Source organism: Meleagris gallopavo, chromosome 12 (assembly GCF_000146605.3).
Source record: "Meleagris gallopavo isolate NT-WF06-2002-E0010 breed Aviagen turkey brand Nicholas breeding stock chromosome 12, Turkey_5.1, whole genome shotgun sequence".
Taxonomy (NCBI): domain Eukaryota; kingdom Metazoa; phylum Chordata; class Aves; order Galliformes; family Phasianidae; genus Meleagris; species Meleagris gallopavo.
In genome coordinates, this window is record NC_015022.2 from 8,210,942 (window position 1) to 8,235,336 (window position 24,395).

General features: G+C 38.6%; 1 protein-coding gene across 1 annotated transcript in view; it reads left to right on the forward strand.

Annotated features, from left to right (window-relative positions):
• Positions 1 to 23,650, forward strand: part of TSPAN3 (tetraspanin 3) — a 26,923-nt gene extending 3,273 nt beyond the window's left edge. The window contains exons 2-9 of the mRNA XM_031555303.1: positions 450 to 456; positions 6,950 to 6,958; positions 10,727 to 10,918; positions 11,938 to 12,012; positions 16,161 to 16,262; positions 16,494 to 16,646; positions 16,885 to 16,968; positions 22,037 to 23,650. Coding sequence (XP_031411163.1) covers positions 450 to 456; positions 6,950 to 6,958; positions 10,727 to 10,918; positions 11,938 to 12,012; positions 16,161 to 16,262; positions 16,494 to 16,646; positions 16,885 to 16,968; positions 22,037 to 22,129 — 715 coding nt within the window. The 3' untranslated portion in view covers positions 22,130 to 23,650. The remainder of the gene's footprint in view (positions 1 to 449; positions 457 to 6,949; positions 6,959 to 10,726; positions 10,919 to 11,937; positions 12,013 to 16,160; positions 16,263 to 16,493; positions 16,647 to 16,884; positions 16,969 to 22,036) is intronic.
• Positions 23,651 to 24,395: the final 745 nt, after the last annotated feature.

A 24,395-nucleotide genomic window follows, 5' to 3' on the forward strand; every position in this document is an offset into this window, starting at 1 on the left:
GGGGGGGTTAGTTGCTCTATTTCTCATTTTCTAATCCTGGCTCTGGGAAGGGTAGATCTCAATGCCATTCAAAGCATTGAGGAGGGAATAGTGGGTAAGGAGATACTGGGAGATAAAAATGTAACTATATTTAGCTGAATAATGACTAGTACCATATGAAATGTAACAAGTGTTAGAGGGTAAATGTGTTTCTCTAAATTTTTTTACTAAGGTATGTGTCTCTTGGGTGCTTACATGAGTTATGGTCAGGCAAAATGCATGTCTGTGCAGTCTCACTGGCATTTGTATATACAGCTGTTCAGAGAGAGGAGAAGTTGGTGTGAGGCACATTTAAAAGATCAGTGTTAGGAGTAGTCTCCATTGCTTATCTTTGAAGTATCATCACAGAATGGGTTGGATGGGACCTCAAGGATCATGAAACTCCAACCCCCTGCTACAGGCAGGGCCACCAACCTCCCCATTTGATACTGACTGGGTTGCTCAGGGCCGCATCCAACCTGGCTTTGAGCACCTCTAGGGACACAGCTGAAATCTCCTTTGTAGGAAGAGGTTTTTTGTTATGTGCATAGTTGCAAGTGATACTGAAAGAGCATTGTGAGAGCTGCCAAGTAGTGCTTAGTTTTTCACTGGACATGAAGTTGCTGTGAATTAATCTTGAAGGAGTGTTTTATGCTCCTTAGCTGCTGATATAAATTAGGTTGTGTTTTTAGTGGATGCAACTTCTCTGAGTTTCCTCTTCCAACCCCAAAGTTCAGTGATAATTTTCACGTTTTATGTATTTGGAAGGTGTTGTTTGCTACTTGCTGCATTTAGTAATTTAATTGCAAGTGTGTTTACTCCAAAAAAAAAACAAACAAACAAAAAAAAGTGTTAAGCACAGAAGCTACTTGGTGTAATACTTAACATAATGTTTTAGGGTTTTTAATGGCTGTTCTATTCTTAAGACAAATTTGTCTCAGATGATGTGTAGACAGATTGTACTTAGGTACAAAGTACTCTGTGTCAAATCAGAATGTCACCAGTGTATTCTGTAAACGATCTCCAGTCAAAGAAGTCAACTTTTGCTGGCAGCTTTTTAACAGGGAGGCAGCTGCAGCGGCCATACTGCTGATAAGGTGTGCATAGAATGATAAATGCAGGTTCCTCCAAAACTGAAAGCCTCAAAACCTGTGTCTTGGCTCTTTAGCCAAGCTGTAGCCTAAAGGTAGAAAAGCATGAATGTTACTTCTTACATAATTGCAGCAAAAGTTGTGCATCTCAGTTTTAAATGGCAAAAGAGAAGGAAGCAGTTGAGTTCTTGATTTAGCATGTTTCATTTGGTGACTGAGCTGAATGTGTATAACATTTAGTGCCTATCTAGTTGGCAGTATAATTGCTCTGTGCCGTTACAGAAGTGTTCTGATTGTCATTCATATGTCATTCCAGTATTGATAATCAGATCATCTAGATTTACACTGAGGCTTTTGACAGCCAACTGCCTATAATTTGTCAAGTAACTGTGAAATCTCCTTGAATTGCTTTTTTAAACTTAGTATGTCATTTCAGAGTATCATATATAAATCTTGTGATCAACAGGATTGTCATAATCTTTATGGTATGCATTTATATTACAGAATTAACTTGAATTCTGTATTTAAACTTGAGATTAGTTTGCTACAGTCATTGAAAGCTCTGACAATTAGCCAAGTGAGTTGTATTTGTAGAAGTGTTTAGACAATGCTCTCAGAAATCTGGTTGGATTTTTGGGTGATCTTACGTGAAGCCAAGGATTGGCCTCAGCAGTGCTAGTGGGTCTCTTCCAATGCAGGAATAACTTTTTTCCTCCCTAACCACAGTTCTGATATTTGTGGGAGGGTGTGAATGTTCAGAACACTTTTTTTTTTATAGTTCAGTCTTTTGAATGTGAGATGTTCAGAAGATTATTACTGGTACTGGAGGAAAAAGAACAGCTTTATTATACTCTCTAGTTCTGAATGTAATTTGTTAAAAATAATTGATATTTTGAATTCCTGTCTACTAAACATTTTGGCTCTTACTTTCTCCTTTGGTACTATTTTCTATCAATCGCTTGGTTTGTTGGGAAAATGTTTAGTGTCTATCAGCTGTTCTTTTGGTACTGTGAACCTGATGATGTCTTGATCAGAAAAGTTTAAGCCTTTAAGTATTGAGTGACTCCAAAAGTAATGCCTCATATTTCTTTCCGTGGAAACTAGAACAGATAGAACACCTTAACACTATTGGATAGAGTGAATTCTCAGTTGCAAGTAATGGTACAATAAAAAAGACAAGAAAGCAGAGAAGGCTGGGGAGGAGGACAGCACTGTGGGGCTGTACCTCTAACCAACACGTAGGTCTCTTAGGTCAACATGACAGTGGTATCAAAAAACAGCCCCAATTTGATTAAATACTTAATAACAGAAGAGGAACTAAGGTTTTCATGCTTCCTAATAAGTAAAGAGCATTGTCTGGTTTGTTCTGCTGAAGTGGGCAGTTTCACTGATGGCACTTCTAATCATGTGAAGTCACCATATTATTCCTGTTCCGTATGACACTGTTGCAGTGCTCTGAGATGTTTAACTCAGACTTCTGTATATGTTGCAAGAGTTCACATGCTCTGTTTCTGCAATTTCTTTTAATTCACAGAGGTGCTCATATATGAGTGTTTGGTTATTACTAAGCTCTGGGGGGAAAAAAGACCAGCAAGAAAAAGGTTTTATTATTTTTTAATATAGATGTGATTTAATATTGTTAACAGATCCTTCAGTTGATGAGGCTGCTTAAGTAAAATTAATAGAGTATGCATGTTGGCAATAGCAAGTTCCTTTTGCTGCTGCAAATTGTGTGAAGAAGCAAGCTAGTGTAAATGGTATTGCCATAGGCTTTTTGCCAGGAGAAGCTGTTCCTGTTTGTGGCAGAAGACATTAAGAGCAGTGTCTTTGCTTATGCTCACACAGACTTTCTTAATTCATCAGGAGTAAGATACTCTTATTTTTCTGTATTGGACTCAAGTAGGTTGTCATCTCTAATAGTTATGTGGTAGCTCCATATTTGTCTTTGCCTTACGAAAAAGGAAGGTCAGGCATGCTATCTGATCATAGCTGTACCTGCTCATTCATTTATGGCTGCTGACGTAGCCCAAGCTCCACCCAGTTTGCAGTTTGTGATTCTAAAAATTTCTCCTTCTGGAAAGTCTGATGTTAAGTTTTATTTCACTTCATTACACCCAAGAAATAAAACAATAATCCTTCTACTAAGTGCATTTTTCCAAAATACTTTTGAAGTATCTTCCCCCCCCAGTAGGATAGGGGCAAGGATCAAAGGACAAAGTAGAACTTGTGGGTTGAGATTAAACTATTTACAAAGATAGAGAAAAGGAATAGGATAATAGCTAGAACAAGTGATGCCCAGACAGTTGCTCACCACCCCTGACCGATGCCCAGCTGGCCTCCTGAGCAGTGGAAGCAAGTGAGATGAACTCCTTCCACATGGTGTCACATGGTATGGAACATCCCTGTGGCCAGTTTGAGTCAGCTGTCCTAATTCTGTCCCCTCCCAGCTCCTTGGACCCTTTGCTGAGAATGGCCGTGGCTCTGCACAGCACCACTTAACAGCAGTTATCAACACTGCTGTGTTATCAACATTGTTTTTCTCCTACAGCCAAAACGTAGCGTCGTAACAGATGCTCTGAAGAAAACAATTCCATCCCAGCTGAAATTAGGGCACTAAGTTAAAGCTTCATCAGGTGACTTGTACAGTTTAGTTGAAAGCCATTTGAAGAAATTAAATACATGTAAAAATGGCAGAGAAATGCTTGCGGGCTTGTTCTGTAGGAGATAGGCATCCTTGTACATTTTAGCCATCTGTACTATAGTTGGAGTCTATGTTCGTAAAGAATATCTATGCTTTGACAGCCTGTAGTGCTAAAACAGTACCTAATACCCTATGCTTGCTTTGAGGTTTTTCCTTTACCTGTACATCTGCTCCTTGAGAAAGGGAATAAAGTTTGCTTTTGCTCCTGTGATGCTTTCTACTTGGTATCTAACTCTTTTAACTGCTCTCTAAATTACTTAACTACCTTGAAATCATTAATTTTACTATTTGACTAAACTGTTATAAAATAGCCCTAGTAGTGGTTGTTGAATCTCCAGGCTTCGTTTCAGTATAACAAGAGGGCTTTTTACAGTCCTGTGCTTACTTATGCATACTCACCACAGTAGGGTAACCTCAGTATTAGACATTATGTAGCATTACAGTACAGAAACTAGCTGTGCTGTCCCTAACAGGAATTGTAGCCATCCAAAGTGTAGTGTGTTCATGAATTGCTGGTAGAAAAGGAGAAAGAAAATGCAGCAAGGGCGGAATTTGGTGAAATCTAGCAATAGGAAGAAATGTAAAAAGTTAAAAGCAGACAGAAGTGAGCTTTAGGAATCAACCAGGTAACCTTCCCATTTCACTGGAAGCTTGAGTGTCTTCTGATCTGGACTTTAAAAGCCAAGGCAATGAAGAAACTTCGGGTGTATTTTGATGATCAAAGAGAGATTGACAGATAATCCCGAAGGCTACCCCTGAGGAGATTACTTGACAGAAGCCTTTTTTCTTTGAAGGACTGACTTCTGGATGTGAAAGTAGCCTGCTTTGTGCCTCTGCTGTCCTGGCATTAAAACGAGTGTATTTTCAGGAATGTTGAACAGTTTGGAATCCAGTGCATTGTGGAGAACTTAATCAGGAATTAGGGCATAAAGCTCCTGAAGCATCACAGCCTCTGAATGATTTTCTTAAAGCATTTGGGCACAAATTTTCAGGTAACAAACAGATCAGGTCTTGATTTTTTTTTTTTTTGCAAGGCTTTGATTTGCTTTTAAGTATAAATCTCATCGTGTCTCTTTAAAGGATGATGTTCAAGACTTTGGTTCATGAGATTTCCTTAGGATTGTTCAGATGTAGGTTTGTGCTTTTAAAAGTTTATACCTGAGAGAAGCAAAAACAGCTTGCAAAGTGAAATGCCATGTATTCAAATAGTATTTAGAATTTAAAGTATTGCTTCACTCAGCAAGACAGCTTCATGGCATGGCATAGTCGTTGTTCTTGTGCAGGGCAAGGAGTCTGGAAACTGGAGTGTCAGGTCATGTTGTAGTTAATGCTAAATAGGTACAGAAGAAGGGTGATACTGTAACTGAAATGTTCCCAATAAAAGTCTCCTTATTCCTCTGTTCTGCATCTCACAATTAGTGACATTAAAAATATGTAATGCCAAATGCAAGATTTAGCTCAGCATTTTGTTTTAGTTATGAAAGCAATTGAATTTGAGTTTTTTTCTTAATGCATGGTGCTACAGAATTGAATTTGGCTAGCGTAGAGAAAGCCACGTGGCTTGATTTTTACTTTCTTTGAACCTTTAAGATACCTTAACCATGTCATGAAGTTGGTTAGAATTGATTAGTTTACTTAAAGGGTTTTGAGAGATAGTCAATAATTAGTGATGAGAGTGGAAAAGAGTGGTCAGGAAGCTATTGAGTTCTGTGGTGGGTGGACATCAATTTAAGCAAGTAGAGAAAAGGGTTGCATGTGTGCTTGTGTTTGTTTTGGAGGGGGGTGAAGATGGGAGATGAGGCCTTTGAGCTTAAAGCTGAAGAACTAGACTTTGAAGTAGAGAAAGCCCCCCCAAAAAAAAAACCAACTGTTGGAGGAAATCTTTCTGTATTGGACATGAGTCAGGTCATAAATATCCTAGTGTTGGAGAGATATAGAACAAGTCAAATGCAGAAGAATTTGGGGGTGGGTTGGGGTTGGAGGAGGGAAGCACTTTTTAAGGTACTGGTTTAAGACTGAAAACTGAATAGTAAACCAGTGTTCTTTGTGTACAGGTAGAAAATGTCAATATGTTGACATGTAAATGGAGAAAAGAAATCTGGAATGAAGCTGATACAAACTCAGACCCCCCAGATCTTCTGAGCGAATATGGCAGTTTAAAAAAAAAAAAAGCACATTCCCATCAGACTAGAAAAACAATGTGAGCTAAGATTCACTGAAGCTTTAACATGAGGAGGGAAATAGACACGTTGGGAGGATAGTGTGTCTAACATAACAGTGGAATGACCAATATTTGGGCTGAGCAGTGACCCATATTACTGCCAGAACTTACTCATTGGTGATGATTGGGAGTAGTAGACTTTTGTTGTTGTCATTCAGGGTTCATTATCAAAAAGAGTGAAATACTGTTCTTAAATAGTCAGATAACAGGTGCAAATGGTTTCTCCTGTGTGTGTGTGTGTGTGTGTGTGTGTGTGTATAATGCTTAGCTGCTATTTTGTTTGCTTTTTTCAGAGATTCTTTTTCTTGACATAGAGTACAGAATGGAGATTCCATGGGAACAAATGTTCTTGTTTGGCTCAGTTAAATGAAAGAGTTAAAAAGAAAAAAAAAAAAAATCCTGTGGAAATTGACTGTGAAATAGCAGAAGCAAGATGAAGGCCAGTGCTTTGTGCAGGCAATCTTGGGATGAGTTTCATTTAGATCTGTTAGGAAGGGAAGTTAGGGTAGTGTAAGAAAGCCATAGGATGTAAATAGAGCTGCCTTGTTCCATTGTTGATAAATAAATGATCAGAAGAGGAAGTGCTGTTGATCTCTTACATTCCAGTCATGCTGCTCCGTGGCAGCAAAAGTCTTAGCTTTCAAACCTGCTGTGTATACGTTATTGAAAGCGTGAAGACTTATGAAAGTTTGAAGTTCTTAGTGCTTGTTGTTGCCTACTTAATGCTACGGGGTGTGTCAACAAAATAAGTAGGCTTGTCTACCTCAGTGCATGTGGAAGGCGAAAGCTCACTTTAGTGAAGCAGGCATTGGCTTAGGAGTCTGCATTACACCAAAGATGGAGGGAACCCCAAATTTTAAAGGCTTTCCAGTAACACTTTGAGTGATGCTTTTTATCACTGTATGCACTGCATAGTAGATCTTCTGGCTTTCCCTCCAGTTACTTGTGATCTTGTTCTTTATTCAACAAGTCTTTGCAGCCTGGTGCCAAAGCAATCATATCAAGCCTTTCTGAACTATGTGGGGCCTGTATAGCCTTAATTTTTTGCTCTGATGAATGGGGTTTCTGAATGTTAAAGACCTCCTCAACAAACTATTCTCATCAACTGTATTTGTTTTGGCAGTCTTTTTTAAAGGTTAACTTATGCTAAAACAAAAGTATGCCACATCAAGTTCAGTACTCTTAAATCAAATGCAAACAGTTCCGAAGGGATGTGTGAATGCTGAATAACCAGTCATCTCCACTGAGCATGCATGTGACCTGGCGCAGATTCAGGAGCTGCTGCCATCTCTGCTCAGAGCCTTGAGCAGATTGTTTGAGAATTCTCCTTTCAGTCCTGCTTATAAAGGACTTACTTGAAATTTGTGCGGGTCATGTATTTGATTTATATTTAATGATACGAGAAACACATTTATCAATATGATGGCTTTTTATTTAAACATTTTTATGTTTAAGTTGAGCAAACTCAGTATTCTGTGGATTTACTTTCTGCTCTTCAGAATAAGTATTGAGAATTGGATTATTATACTTTTTAGTTCCTCCTTGTGGCATTACTTGTGATACAGATCCTGGTTTTTTGGCATTATTTCCTTCTTTTGGAAAACAAATTATAAGAAGCTCATGAAACCAAGCTCCAGTGAAAACGCTGATGTAGAGACTTGGCATTTACCTCTTTTGCTGTTTAGAGCATCCTGAAGGAAGCACTAAGCATCACTTGACTGGTGTGGAGTAAAGGAAGGTATTTGAATTTTTTTTTGTAAACTAAGAGGGCAGCACTGCTGTTTTCATAGTGCTGCAGTCGACTGGGCAATTGTACTAGTTCAGAAACAGTGTGAAAATGTAATATGTGGGAGGACAAATTATTGTCTTTTTAGCTTTTAAAAATGATCTGAATATGAAAGTTCCAGAAGGCACTGTTGTTTTCAGTTTTTATTTCCAGAGAAGATGAGTTGTGCAAGTGATTGTGTGGAAGAGGCAGCAATAATTCCAAAGGGTGTGGACACTTCACTGGCTAGATGCTCACTTCTCAAGTAGAGAGACCATGTCATCGGTTTCTGCTTCATGATTCTAGTGCACTTTGTAGATGGAGGGATCCGCCCTGATGTTCCCAAACTTCCATAGCTCTTTCCACAGAAACACCCATTCTGCAACCTTTGGAAGCAAAACCTAAGGACCAGTGTTGTCATGGCTGGAATCTGTAGTACCACATGTGAGAGGGTTTAAATGAGGACTTCAGACAAGGCTGCTTTAATCTGAGAAGCCTGATGAGAAATGTGACCTTCCAGTTACAAAGCTGTGTTTTCTTTAGGAAAAACATGCTCTGTGCTCATCAGTTTCTGAGGCTGTATGTGCTAGACTTGTCCTGCATAGTACTGAAAGGGCAGAGTTTTTCCTGATGTGAATGCTTCTCAAAGGAGGGATGGGAAGCCAACATCTGTAGTTCTGTAATGCTTGATTTCTGTCTCTCTTCAAAGATACTTAAATGCATATGCTCATGCAGTTAGCAGGAGTCTCAAGTCTGCCTTATGAACCATATTTTTCTTAGAAAAGATGGAAGCTGCTTAAGTTTTCACCATAGAGGAGGACAAAGAGGCTCACAAATGGTTCTGCTTTCACTTTTGTTGAATATTTTCTGTGCCTGATGCCAGCTGCAGCCGTTTTTCTCTACCACCTCACATAATACCATATTTCTAACAAGCATTTTAGTTGTTGGAGACTGGAGATGACATCGCTGGCCTGTCTTTCACATGCTTCATTGCTAGGCAACAGTTAATGTAATTGCATTGCTCAGTGACACTACTTTGAATCTTTGCTTTGTCTACAGAAATTGTATATCTTCATTTTGCCACGCTGCACCTAACGTGGCAGGGTTTCTGCAGTTGGATTAGCACTTGGTGTTTTGTGTGATGGGGCAAGTGTCTTAATAGCTGAAGTGTCTTCAGCTTTTGTTGGCTGGAGGTGATACCTCACTGTTGGTTTCTGACTGTTAATTTTCACTTTCATGACTGTTTTATCTGTATCGTACTTCTTACTGGATGAATGTGAGCTTCTGGATGCTTTAAATTCCTGTGGAGTACACACTTACCTTTACTGCAGAAATAAAGGTGGAATACGTAGTTCAGCTCCACACAGAACATGGGGTACTTTTGAGCTGCCTCTTAATACCCTTTTTTTTTTTAAAGCTTTAAGCAGTATTTCTATAACCAAGTGCTGCAGAGGGTACTTGGAATGTGAGACTTCATCCTAGCAGTGCTTATCCAATGTTGTTTCATGGAAAATAGTTGCAGCAGTATTGCAGAACTAAGCGTAGATGGTAGCAAAGTGTGCTGAAATAATAGGCACCAGTTCTCTCAAATCCTGTTCTGTGTGCTATACTGAACAGGCTGCCTAAGGAGGCTGTTGAATCTCCACCTTTAGAGAGTTTCAAGACTGGACAAACTGTTGAGCAACCTGGTCTGAATTCCTTGTTGATCTAACCTTCAACAGAAAATTGGAATAAATGATCACCTGAGGTCCCTCCTGGCCTGAAGTATTCATTGGCACTGCTATTGCCTGACGCAGTCTCATAGTGCTTCAGTTGCTGGCACTAGCTGTTGGCATCCTGGCTGCCCTCTGGTTTCACAGTGCAGGGGTAGGGGAGGTTACAGAGCCTCTGAGTGGAAGGGGGCAGGCTGCAGCATTCCTCCTTGGGTCCTGTTGAGTGAACTTCTGTGCCTGAGATGTGGATTGGAAGGGCTTTCACAAACCTTTACTGCAAAATGAAATTCCTCAAATCATGCCTTAGTCTTTGCACATTCTGAGTGGATTGTTTTAGTGTAGCCTAGCAAAGCAGTGTAATTCATATGCACTGTGACACCAGGGAAGTATCACGAAACATTCAAATGATGCTGAATGTCATTGCAAATCAATTGAATATAATTGCTTCATTTTAAGTTTGAATGCAGTGGTTTCATTCTGTAGTGAGCGTGGTGCTATTTGATTCAGGACATACGTTGTAAGATGGCGGTAACTTGAAGTGATTTGTTTGTTGTTTTTTTTTTTACCCCCATATTTTAGAAAAGGGCCACTCGGTACATTGACCCTTAGGAACATGGCTCTTTTCCTGTATCTTTCAACAGTTGGTGCTTTAGACTTGAAAAAAGCTGCTGTCTCTAGAAGTTAGTTCACAAGATGTGTATGCATTCTGTTCTGACCTTAAATCATGGGTAGTCAGACAGCAAAATGAAGGAAGTAGTTAATTGATGGTAGTTAAAAACCACATACATATTCTGAATAGCTGTTCAATTGCTAATAAACTGGCTCTGAAAGTGGTCTGAAATCCATTTATCAGGAGTATACAGTTTGTGAATGTAGAAAGCTAAGCAGCACGGAAGGGAATGTGTCTGAGAAGGAAGCAAATTCTTGGTGTTCATAGTATGGTTACCCTCATTTCTTAACTGCATTCTTTAGGAAACTAATAAACCATAGTCAAAACTAGAACCATCTAGGTTAAATGGAATTGGGAAGCTAGCCTCTGTTTGAGATATTCCAGACAAACGTACGCTGTGATCTATCAAAGATGGGTAAAACAATAAAAATATGTATTTCTGAAGAGCACTACTTTGTAGTGCTTGATAAAAATAATTGTTACACAGTAGCCTTGCAGATGGGAGACTTTGGTGTTCAAAGAAGCTTAAATGTTACTGTCTATTGTAGGCAGCAGCAGGCATACTGTGCTACGTGGGAGCCTATGTGTTCATCACATATGACGACTATGATCACTTCTTTGAAGATGTCTACACGCTCATTCCAGCAGTTATTATCATAGCTGTAGGAACACTTCTTTTTATTATTGGACTTATTGGATGCTGTGCCACAATTCGTGAAAGTCGCTGTGGACTCGCTACGGTAAGTTGCAGAGCTGCTGTGTGATGACATTCCCTTGTTGGCATCTGGCCTTTGTCTTTTTAATAGATTTTCAAAATGCATGTTTTTTTTAATATTTCTTCTTATCTTGCTTTATAGCCTGAAATTTTGTTAGGCTTGTCCCTGAGATCCTATTTTGGTTTTCTGTTCTAAATAATGCTGTTAGTTTGCCTGTTCAGGCAGCAGAAGAGTCTTTGTGTGTCACATCTTAGAGCTGTGATCTTTCTTTTTTTAAAATCACCTCCTTATAATTAAGTCAGAACAGTGTTAAATTTGCTTTATGTTTTCTGATTGAAAAGCTGGAATGGGATAGGGAGAAAGGTGAGACATGAACCTTCTTGTGTTAAACATAGCATTGAGGCTGACTGGGAATGATTGTGATGCTTAAATGTCCTTTGCATGGCTTAATTTGGACATTTAGTTTCCAGGAATTTATCTTTTTAAGTGTGTTAAATATAACTCTAGCTTGAGAATTAGGTAGGATTTAAGTTAGGCCAGTATTCAAATCATCTCCACTTTGCTGCTGTTGGGTGCTGTCTAGACTAATTGAATGCTTAAAAGTCTTCTCAAGTATATTAATACAAATGCATAGCTTGTTACTGCTTTTGTTTCAGGGCTTGATCTGAAAAAAAACATTCCTGTAGTGTGTCTACCAGTTTTAGGAATAGCCTGGGTAGCTTTTTCGTTGTGTGGCTGTAATGTTTACCTAATAAAAGGGTGAAAAAAGTACTTCATTGAATCACTTTAGTATGGCTTTTCAGTCCAAATGATCAGCATTTACCTGACTGGGTGGTTCTAATTCTTATTACCTGGTAAAACTATAAGCTCTAAAACTGAAGTCACCTCAGGACTCGCTTGGTCAACTTACTTGCCTGCTTTAGGTAATTTGCTAAGTTGAAACCTGAGAAATAACTTCATAATAAATCAAAGCCTGTTCAAAGACTTTCAGATACTCAATTAGGAAAATGTTTGCGCAAATTCTCTGAAACTGTGTTTTACAGTTTGTGATCATCCTGCTCCTGGTTTTCATTACTGAAGTTGTGGTGGTGGTTCTTGGATACATCTACAGAGCAAAGGTAATAACATTTAAATTTCACTAAATATTTTACTGAAAACTGTGATCAAAATACTGAGATGTAGGCTTTGCTGTAATTGGTTCTGTAAAACCATTAGTGGATATTCATTCATTGTGCTAATTTGAGATTGATATCTTAAAATTTAGAACAGCAGTGTTTCAAACGTATTGATAACAGTTTAACATTATCAGTTACCTCAGTGTACATCATATTTCTGGTATTTTTGGCAGTGCACTGAAAAGATGAGCTGATCAAGTGGGACTCTAGCTTGTAGTGCAAGTGGTCCCTAGAAGCAATTGAGGAAAGCTGTGTACTTCCCGAGAATGGGAAGCCAGTTGGATTCATATATTGTAATTTGAACAGTTACTTTTTGCTCAAATTTATGCAGAAACATAGCATATAACATCGTGGTCTTTCAGAAATTGCCATACATCTGATCTGAGCTAAGCTGCAGTCATTCTAAGTTCCAGTATAAGAGTGGTTTACTGCTCTCTGGTTAACAGCATTCAGGACAGATAAAAGATGCATACATCTGTCTTCTGTAGCCTGTCTGAAATTACACACTTGAATTGCCTGAAAATTGGATTGGTCCCAACTTGTATGTTCCTTTGTTTTGCAGCTACACAGCTTCACAAGCAGTAATGAAGGGTCAGAGCTTGGGAAAAAGAAGGGAATAGAGCATCTTCTTAGTGACAACATGGCCTTATGCTAACCAAGCTGACTTGCAGGAGTCAGTATTTAAAAACTAAATTTTGAATCTTTTCAAAGGGCAGACAAAATTACTGTTAGAAAGAAATGGCTGTTTTCTACTATTTTTTGGTACTTAACTGTTTTAAACTGTTGTTCTCAAGGACGACAGGAGTGTCATATCTGTTGTAAGTGAAATTGGGAGGTGAAAACTGCCTAGATTTTTGATTATTTTTGATTACTTCTTTTCTGATTAATTGCTGTTTGGACATGCAGAGGTGGGATCAGGAAAGTCAAGGCATAGATGGAACTGAACTTGGCAAGGGATGCAAAAAATGACAAGAAGGGCGTCTTTAGATATTTGAGTCAGAAGAGACAGACAAAGCAGAAGGTACACAGTCTGGTAAATGAGAAGGAAGAACTGGCTTCATCAGACATGTAGAAGGCTGAGGTACTCAGCGTATCCTTTGCCTCAGTCTTCACTGGCAGTCAGGCTTCCCATGCTTCTCATGTCCCTGAAACCTGTAGGTAGGGATCAGGGGACTGAAATCCATCCCAGTGTAAGAGCAGAGAAGGCCAAGAGAGTTTCATGAGGCTGAATGTGCGCAAGTCTGTGGTGCCAGATGACATGCATTTCAGGGTTCTGAAGGAACTGGCGACTTGGTTACCAGGCTACTCTCCATCAGGTTAGAAAAGCTGCGGATGCAGGCGAAGTCCCTGATGACTGGAACAACAGGGACGTAATTCCCATTTTTAAGAAAGAAAGATGTTAAGTCACATGCGAGTTAAGGAGGCTGTGATAGCTAGCATGGCCTCACTGAGATTGTGCCCAACCAGTCTAGTGGCCTCTATGGAGGAATTGCAGCATCAGTGGACAAAGGAATGGCAACTGATGTTGTCTGCTTAGACTTGTGCAAAGTATTTGACATGTTCCTGCATCTCTAGATAGGATAAATACAGATTTGAAGGCTGGACTGTTTGGTGGATAAAGAGTTAATTGGATGGTCGCAGCCAGAGGATTGTGACCAGTGGCTCTTTGTCCATGTGGAGGCCAGTCACAAGTGATATCCTCTAGGGGTCTGTCTTAGTACCGGTGCTCTTCAACATTTATCAACGACATAATGGGATCAAGTGCACACTTGGGAAGTTTGCTGATGACTCTGAGATGAGCAGTGCATTTGACACAACAGAAGGAGGGGACGCCATCCAGTGGGCCCATGTGAATGTGTTCAACAGTGTCAGGTGTTGCACTTGAGTCATTCCAGTCATGGGTATGAGTACAGACTGGGAGAAGAACTCCTTAAGAGCAGATCTGCTGAGAAGGATTTGAGGGTTCTGATAGGTGTAAAGCATGAGCCAGCAGTGTGCTCCTGCAGCCTAGAAGGCCAGCAGTACCTTAGGCTGCATCACAAAATAAATGGCCAGCAGGGCAAGGGAGAGGTTTGTTTTCCTGTATTCTACCCTAATCTGGAGGCCCCATCTGGAGTGCTGTGTGGAGGCCTGGGGCCCCTGGCACAAATGGGATGTGGAGCTGTTGGAGTGGGTCCAGAAGAGGCTGGGGTACCTCTCCTAGGCTGAGGGAGCTGAAGGTGTTCAGCCTGGAGAAGAGAAGGCTCTAGGGAGACCTCAGTGTGTCCTTCCAGTACTTGAAGGGAGTTTGTAAGCAGGAGGGGGACCAATTTTTTTACACTAATAGTGATGAGAGAGGATGGCTTTAAACTAAAAGAAAGGACATTTATGTTAGATGTTAGGAAGAAATTTTTTATTCAGAGGATGGTGAGGCACTGGAACAGGTTGCCCAGAGAGATACTCAGGACCAGGTTGGATGGTGCTCTGGGCAACCTGGTTTCCTGGTTGGTTACCCTGTCCATGGCAGGGGGATTGGAACTTGATGATCTGTAAGGTTTTTTAATGTAGCTTTGTGCTTTGTTTTTCACGCCACTGCCCTAATATGAGTATTTATTGAAAATTGGGTTAGTCTATGTAACAAAATGAGGATATGTTTAATTTAACTAATGTAGTTTAGAACACTGATTCATACAGGAAAACTGGTTTCAAACTAGTCTGAAACAAGGTGCCTGTATAGGTTAAACTGTATTTAGTTTAAATCTGTCTTAACACAGACCTACTTGTGAAAATAACCAGTATTCCTGGAAGGGGACAATAAGCTTGTGCAATTGCTGCAGAAAATCCTTCACTTAAAGCAGTTGAACAACCTGAATCTTTCTGCTATGATGTGTTCACAAGATATTCCTACTATAATTTGCAATTCTACAGGGTATGCTTGCTTCATGTTCAGTCCTGAAATTAAAATTCCTTGCACGTAATTCCTTCTGAAAGTGGTTATCCTGAACTGATTTCTTTTTTTAAACTTACTGCAGTACCAAAGTTCAAAAAGACCAAACTTTCTGCGCATCTACGTAACAATTTACAGAATTGTACTACTCAAAAATTCTAGCAAGACTTCCTACAGAGTGAATATTGGACATCTTTTGCAGGACAAGTAATGATTCTTGAGTGGCATCCATTTTTAACACAAGTACTGAACAGCATCTTTAGCAGCTTGACTCATCTGCAGTAGCTCAAGCTATTCCAGTAGCTGTTGCTATGTACCATGTACAGCCATCAACATTTCTCAGAAAGCATGGGAGTGGTGGATTTTATAGAAAGTTTGATCACTGTAGGGTAGAATAGTCAATCAAAATACCTCATCTTTGATAATTAACCCACTCTTTGGTCAGAATGGGTGTAGGTGGAAAAGTAATAAATAAAAAATGCTCACTGATGTTGTAGGCTCTCAATGAACTTCAGGAGGAGCGATGTCCAGAAGAGATCCTTCCTCAGTGGCAGTCAGCTCTTAAATGGGATCTAGGAGGGGTGCAGCCAGGCTCCACCCCTTCCAGTAGTACTGGAGAATTACCTTCACTTGTGCTCCTGTGGCTGACTCATTGCTTGCCTCAGGTGGTCAATCTGAGGTTCAGGCCGTGGTTCAGCAGCTCCCATGGCTTAGTTATATCCTGGTGGTCCCAAACAAAATGAGTTAGTCTGAGTGGCTCTACTGATTTTGCTTTGGAACTTTGAAAGTGAGTAGAAAGTGGAAAGGTGCATACTTGCTCTTAGGGAAGTTCTTAATTCCATGGTATGTCTGATACTGTGAGTTGTGATACAGTGTTACAGTAAAGGCAGTTTCTTTTCTGAGATAGACCGCTAAGCTTCTTTGTCTAAAATCTTAGTGAAGGTAGCTTCTTGTTTTTTCTTGGCCATTAGCTGTAAGTTACTAATTAATGTATTTGCCAAAGTCAAGTCAGAATTTTAACAAGTTGTACCATCTAAGTACACTTAACTTGATATGTTAGGGAATTATCATGGTTTTCTCAGTTTTATACTTAAGTGAAATTATTTTACCTTGACCTGTACTTCCATTGGTGTGCTAATGCTGATGCTTTGCTTATGCTTTACAGGTGGAAGATGAAGTTGATCATAGCATTCAAAAGGTATACAACGGATACAATGGGACAAATCCTGATGCAGCCAGTCGTGCTATTGACTATGTACAGAGGCAGGTGAGATGGCTAGATGTGTGAAATACTAAATGCTTTTGGGCTGTGTGCCACTTAACTATCCATTCAGTCTGTGATTTGCTTAAATAACACTGTCACATAATTTGTATAACTTAAGTAACAAAACAACCTGACCTTATCATGTTTGTGCTTTTGGTATTACAGCTAAAACTTCTGTCTTGTTCAGTTTAATGACTGGTTAACATAGTAGCTCTTTACCTGTGTGTTTTTCAGCTGCGCTGTTGTGGGATCCATAACTACACAGACTGGGAGAATACTGTCTGGTTTAAACAAACTAAGAACAACAGTGTGCCACTTAGCTGTTGCAAAGCAACTCTCAGCAATTGTACTGGCAGTTTGACCCGTCCACTGGACCTTTATTCTGAGGTGAGACAGCTCAAGTATGAGCTTAGGTATGAGCTTTTGCTGACAATCATTTAATTTTCTTTTTGGTATAAATATCAAATCAGGAATGAAAGTTACTAACAGGAAGTAAACATGACTTCTAAAGAAAAGCTTTTCTTGTTTTTTTGTTTTTTTTTTTCCTTTCTGCCTTATTTGTTGCTTTTGGGGATTTTTTTGGTGTGATTGCCAGAGGAATGTATAACAAGCCTTTTTGTTTCAGGGCTGTGAGGCTCTGGTTGTAAAGAAGCTTCAAGAGATAATGATGTATGTCATCTGGGCAGCACTAGCATTTGCTGCTATTCAGGTAAGAGAATGTTCTTTGTCTGTAAACTCAAATGACATTCTAAACTGCTGTCAGGCTATTAGAGTTATGTGCAGGATGCTGGCAACTTTAGTTTGTACTTGGATTGAGAGAGAAATGAATCTCAGTCAAAATGATGTAAATACCTCAAGACAAAACTTCTCAATTAAGTGTGGTCTGAAATCTGCTGCAAACAGGAATGTATGTTCTGTTAGATTTCAAGATAGCTGAGAAGTCTGTTATGCGCAATAATCAACTAGAATGATAAATTACATCTTGAAACTAATTATTTTAAGCATCAGATATCTATCTCTATGAATGTGCTCTGAAGGCATTTGAGACTGGAAATAAAAATTTGCATATTTAATTTACAGCTTTGAAACAGATGGCTCGTACTTCATACCATTTTAGAGGTACATCAGTGTATGCTTCATGGCATGCATATGATGTTGAGACCGCCCACAAAATGCAGCAAGGTTTTTGATAGCATTATCTGCTCTTGTTGGTAGAATTCTGCATTTTCTTGGAAGTGTCTTGATTGCTGGACTTGAACCAAAAAAGGGGTTCTGGTGCAGAGACCCTGCTTGCATAAGGTTTGAGTGCAGGCTGTCTTCCATAGGAATTCTAATTGGTGTAGTTTCCCTGGTCATTGAAAGTAACTGGGGAAACACTATCTCAGTATTGACTAAGATTAAAAAACTACAGGACAGCCACAAAACTGTTTCTTTTAATCATTCCTGTAAAATTGAAATTTTGAGCCTTCATCAATCAGGCAGCTTAGTACATGAATCACATTTTCAGTTTGTGGCGATTTTATGGTCTATGAGAAATGTACTACATATGCTGAATCCCAAGAGACTTGAAAACTACTTTTCAATTACTTTTGTACTCTTAATAGCATTTGAATACAGAAAACATTATTTCTGCGGAATTGGGAGCTTAAGCACTTTCATTTTCAAAACCAGCTTTTGAGCTGGATTGTGTGTTTTGAAGATGAGCAAATCATCTTTTGAAAACAGTTTTGAGAGAATAATTCTATTTCTATTTCAGTTCTATTAGGCTGTATTCGCAGGTAACAGTGTATTCAGTACTGCTGTTCAACTGTCCAGAACTTCAGATATGAGACGCAAAACTTGAGTTCAGTGCTCAGTATGCTGAAGAAAGATTTTTAATTGCTGTTCTTAATTTTTTCCTCCTAAAGCAATATTTAGTCAGCTCAAATACTGAAATACCTACATTTTAATTACAGAAATGTATTTCCACAACACTAGTTAATCTGGCAGATTTTTATGTTGTAGAAAATGTGTTATGAGACTGGGTGAGCTGAATAGAGAGGAGGCATTATTCAGAATATTGGTGTTTGCACGTTGATTAACAGGTCCACTCCAATATGCTATTATAGCTATTATAATTCCTCTCTGGGATTGGGCCAGAATTTCGACCACACACTTGAAATGCAAATGTGACTACTTGCATACTTGCATCCTTCTGTTCTTCCTGGCTAATCAATTGTCTGCAAGCATGTTGGTTGTATTCCTTTTGCAGTGGGTGCTTTCATTTGTCTCCACGTTAGTAACGAAGCAATTGGCAGAAAGTACATATCTAAACAGCTTGAAAGAAAATAAGAACATCTGACAAATTCCTTTGGTGGTGCTGTAGTAATGTTGTGTGTCACAATCTGTGACACCTGTTTAGAAAAGTTAATAAAAAATAAATCTATGTAGGTTGTTCTGAAAGTAATGTCTCCTATGTTTCCACTGAAACTACAGCAGATACAAAGAGCACAATAACACTGTTTGATAGAGCAAGTTCTCAGCTACAAAACACTGTTTTTCAACATTATTGCTATCATTTGCTATGCATTTTTGCCTGTGATGAACAGTAAGTAGCCTGCATGCTGTGCTTGTGAAAACATGCACCAGTGGATGTGACCCAGTGTTGCAAATGACAACAGAATGGGACAGAATATTGGTGGGCATGTTCACCCTCTACTGCCTTTCCAACATAATCTGCCTCTGGGCCAGCATAATAAAATAGGGCACAATACTTTCTGGACAGCCTGAATGCAGGCTGTTGGGAATACCTTTGAAGTCTAATAATGTTCACTGTGTGATTATCACACTTAAATCTGTCAGAGGTCAGATTTTTGTTTTTTTTCTACAGTTCAAATTTTTACGAATTGGCATGTTTTCAAAAGATGCAAGTTTCAATCAAGTTAGTACTAAAGCACATTGAAACTATTTGAATTACTTCTCAAAACATAAGATGTGAGTTGTGACATTGTCCTATTTGAAATACAGAATTAAGGAATGCATTTAGTTTGGTTCTCAGCAAAATAGTCTGCAGGACAACTGAAATGCAGGTAAGAATGAGAACTTCAGTGGATGGCCTGTAACCTATGCCATATTCTGTAGAAGAATAGTAATCTGTTTGTTTGTTTTTACCTTTTGGCCAATTCTATTCTTATTCCTACAAGCACTGAATAGTGTCCTCTCTGAACAGATTTCTATTTTGTGATGCAGTAAGACTGTTCAAAGCTTACCTCCTAGCTTTAAGTGAGCAAATTTAGCCTTCACTGCCTTCTTTAAAATGGAAAGACTGAGAGGAGAAAAGAACTTTCTAAGGATTTTGGTTTGTGGGAAGACTTAGTCTTTTCTGCATAGAATTAATTTTTTCTGTGTTCATATTCCAGTTACCATGGGGATCTGGAAGGGTGTGATAGTTCCTTGGTATCAACTACAGTGACAGCACTGAACTATTAATAAATCAGGCAAAATGAAGGGAGCAGAGGCACTGCAGTGGGTTAAGTGCTGCTTGATTAGCTGTGAGAGTTCATTCTTAGATACCTTCTTTAGTAAATGATCATCTGAGATACTAAATGTGGTGTATCTGTATAGACAGTTAGGATTTTAGCAGGACCAAAAATAGGCTAATTGGTTTGATGGAAGGAGATGGGGCATAGTTAATACTAGCAGGCAAAGGGGAAAAACCAAAATCAGACTGTGAAAGATGTTGAAATATTTCTGAATGCTGCTTAAGCTTTATAAGATGTATGTATTGTTCTTCAGCAGACTTTTGTTCACAGTACTGATTAGCAATTGGAGAGAAACGGAATTAAATGCCTTTAAAACTTCAGAACACTTCAGAGATGCTAGCTTATTTTCCAAAAATTACATGGTAAATTGTTTCAAGAAATGTGAAGTGTGAAAGTTAATTCTGTCCTTACAGTAAATTACAGGAATATACTTGCTACTCACTTCCTAAAGTATCTGCTTGGTTTACAAATTGACTCAAATTTATTATTTTTATTACCTAGCTCGACTTTTGATTTTTTTCAGGTTTTATACAACTATATAAATTGAATAACTTGAGTCAGTCAACCAGGATTCTCTTTGTGAATAACTGCAGAAGTGATGGAACTACTTAAATTTGAAACACATAGCTAGTATGATTTATGGACAAAAAAAACCCACAATGAAAGGAATGTTTCTGTCTAGCACACTTCATCTTATCTTTATTTTCAACAGAGGAAAGAATGAAGTTTTTGTGCTTGCTGCCCGCAAACCTTCTTCAGAGTTTTATAGCCACTGGCATTTACCACAAAGCTCCATCTCATAAGTCTAACTTGAGCTTGCTTGCTTTTTTTAATTGTGAATGTGGAAGGGTGCTTTCCCATGAAGAGACATTCTGTCATGTAACTCAGTTTTTCCCCTTACTCTGACACGAGATAATGCCCTACTAGGAGTTAGCTTTGGACTGGAACTACCCGAGTACTGATAGAAAGTGAAGGAAGTGGGAAGTAACCAACAGACAGGCTGAGGTGCCATACTTGAGCTTACTCTCCATATGCTTTTTCTGGTCCGAAGCTGAATTTGGCTATGGCTCCAAAGCAGAGAATAAACTACAGACAAAGAATATTTTGAGTCTTTATATCTTGTTCCTTCCCAGGAAATACAAATCTTGCACTAAAACTTCGTCATGCATGCTGGTTTTTAATCACTGCTTATTTAGACTAACATTTTTAAGACTCTTTTTCTCTTTGATCTTTCATCAAACTTAACTAGGTTGCATGTACCAGTTAAGCTTTGGCTTCTGAAAGTTTTTTTTATACATTTGACATTTTCATCAGACTGACTTAAAAAAGAAAACAATCTCCTTCCATTGTACTGATTTCTCACAAAACATCAAGCTTTACAGTTGTTGGGTCACTGACCACCTGAATTCTTTTTTACTTTCTGTTGAAGTTTCTTTTTAAGTAACCTCCTGGGGTGATGCTTTATAATCCAGAGCTATGACAGGATCACCTTGTATATTTACATCTGTGAATAAAATTTTTCCCTGTATGCATATGAACAGATCAAGACAATCTTACTTCGTTGGCAGCTCTTGTCAAGTACTGAAGACCATACAATGCATCATTAAACTTAAAAAGACTATATCTGCTTTAAAAAAAAAAAAATCAAATAATAGCTCACTTCTGTAAAATATTCCTGATCATGTTTATTTAAGCCTTTTAAATGTATACAAAGCAATCATATCCTTAATTCCTGATAAACTTTTGCCAGTGTAGTCACAGCACTCCAGTAAAATGGAATGACAGAAGCTGTCTAAAAGTGAGTAATTCATGTCGGCCTTGAGCTTCCTAGCATGAAATGTTAATAGATGGAGCATCTGAAATAAGGTGGAGTGGGTTTATAAAACTCCTGGTTTTGTTCTCTTTCATCACAGCAATTGGTGCTAATGCATTTGAATTATGATCTTTCATAATACATGCACCATCTAAATATGTATCTTTCAGGAGAAAATGAGTAATTTCTTCCATCAGAATTTTTGTGGCAGCATAAATGTGGCTAACCGAAACAACTTCTGTTAAAGATGTCTATGATCTTGCAAGCAGATAGAAACAAGTGTTTGGCCTTTGGTTTTTGCAACAGAAAGAGAAGCTTTTTCAAGTATTTGTGGCTATCTCTGTTATGGACAGCTACAACCTCACAGAGCATGTTGGCAGTTTCTGTGAAGAAGTTAAAGTCTTTTCTTTGTACTCAGCTTGTTTTCTCTTTTTCCTCCATAGCTTCTGGGCATGTTGTGTGCTTGTATAGTATTATGTAGAAGGAGTCGGGATCCTGCTTATGAACTTCTCATCACTGGTGGAACCTATGCCTAGAGGACAATGTGAACAACGTGGTTCAATCTTATCTCACTTGTGTGGAAGGTGAACGGGCCAGGTCTACTGCAATAGTTTGCTTGTCCTAAGCTTAGTCAGAGCACACCTTTCACAGATGAGGAGAGCTGTACTGTACACTGGTGACGGGCAAAGCAACTCAGCTTTACACACACCCATATATACCTGTGACTTTCACTGTTCTAGCCAGCAATTCATGTATCTAAATGTTTTAATATACTAGTAAACTTCCTGATTTCAAAACTATTTGCAAGTTAAGTGTAAATTGGCTGATGTGGAAGTCAAAGGATGTGTGCCTACTTTGGTAGATTACCTCTAAGCATTAACTGACTGATTCTTGCATAGAGAGATAATTTGTTAAACCTTCACTACATGGAACTTTTTTGGCCAAAGTTGTACAAAGGAAGCCAGCTGTATTTAATTTGAGAAGTATTTTAGTCTTGCCCCTCACCAGTGTCATTTTTTAAAAACACTTAAGTGAAGTCCAGTACTCTTTATATATAAATAGTAAAACAAAAACTAACCAAAATCTTAGGATCATGCGACTGCAGTTTCGACCTTCAGAGATCAAACCTTTCGAGCATTAGTGTTTTAAAATACAAGCTGGCTTTTCAGGAGTATAATGTATGCACTACTGTTCTATAATGAAATATTTCATTTTTCTATGAGGAGCGGTTTTATGTGTTGAGTGACCTGTTAGAGTGTAGCTCTTAAACTGGTTTGGAAATAATGTAGCCATGTAGAGTAGCAAAGTAGTATGTGAAAGTGATCTCAACTGTAAATAGTAAACCTGATTAAATAAATCTCTGTATATCCGCCCTATAATTGTCTGGTTTTTCTATTTAAGATTCCAGTGTATTGGTTCAAATGGAGTCTGCAAGTGCTGTAAGCTTTAATGTATGAAAGCACCTGTTTTAAATAGAGATTTAAGTGAATTCACTTAAGGTTTGTTGGGAACTTGTGTTTATATCAGATGTGTTGTTTTTATTTGATGTGGTACTGAAGAAACACAGCAGAACAAACTTAGTTAAACTTAGTGGAAAGTTAGCAGCTTGTGAGCAGGATTAGGGAAGAATCTGTAATTTCTCAACAGTTGGAGATAAATACTGTTATATTTTAATTACATGTTAATCTGTCCTGTGTTATTCAGATACTTTGTCATTGCTGTTTTCAAAGGTTTCAGTTACCTCTGCAGAAGACAGGAATGTTCAGAACTTCTACTGCTTTTTCTTATGCTCTTTATTATGCAAAATAGATTTGTTCACCCACATTGATTGCAACATAGTGTTCTCAGATACCCAAAGAAATGTCAGTCAAGAAAGGGCAATTCTAATGTGTGGTCTGCTAAGACCAACGACTTTCTTCCTGTTGCTTCACTATTGTAAAAGTACACTTGTGGACTTCTGTGTTAATTTCTAAACATGGGCTGCAGATGATGTACTCTTGGGGCCTACATTTTCTTAGAATTGTATGTGGGTTAATAAACCCAAAGGCTTCTTGGGACTCTGGTATTAAATGTCATGGATGTGGGAAGTAAGCCTGCTAACAGAATCCACTGTTAGAAGAGAGGGTGAATTTAAGGATTATCTGCATCATGTTGTATTACATACATTATACATGCTTGGCAGAATCTCAGAGTAATGAAACTTAACATTTAAGAACTAGACCAGGACAGATTTTTAAACAGGTTTGTATTGCACAAAACAAAGGTAAGAATACCTCAAAAAGAGGTCAGCTTTTACTAGCTACAAGGCACATATAAGCTCTGCAGCCAGCAGCCTACACGTACTTCTTTGAAGTCAGTGTAATTATGGAAAGATTTCTGCTGCAGTGCACGTACTTGTTAATCTTGCTGGAAGACGTGAATTTGTACTACAGGTGACTTGACTGCATAGCACCAAATATCTGCTTGTAGATCAGGGTGGCCTCTGCATGTTTCATAAAATAAAGAAAACTCATGCTGAAATGTAGAAACTTTTTTTAAAATCTAATCAATAAATGCTTTACGCGTTACACTTGCATAAAGGTCAAAACTAACCCAATACAATTTATAACTGCTATAAACTTGTTGTTGGAAACTAGTGGCCTTTTTGTGTGATTTGTCAGCATTCTATACACAATGTCTTGTATGACTGCCTCAAACTGGGAATAAGTGCTATCTTCATAGTAGTCAGATATGAAAAGAGATGTAGTAGGAGCTGACTGGTTTTACTGCTTACAGTTTTTGAGTGATCATGTATTATATTCA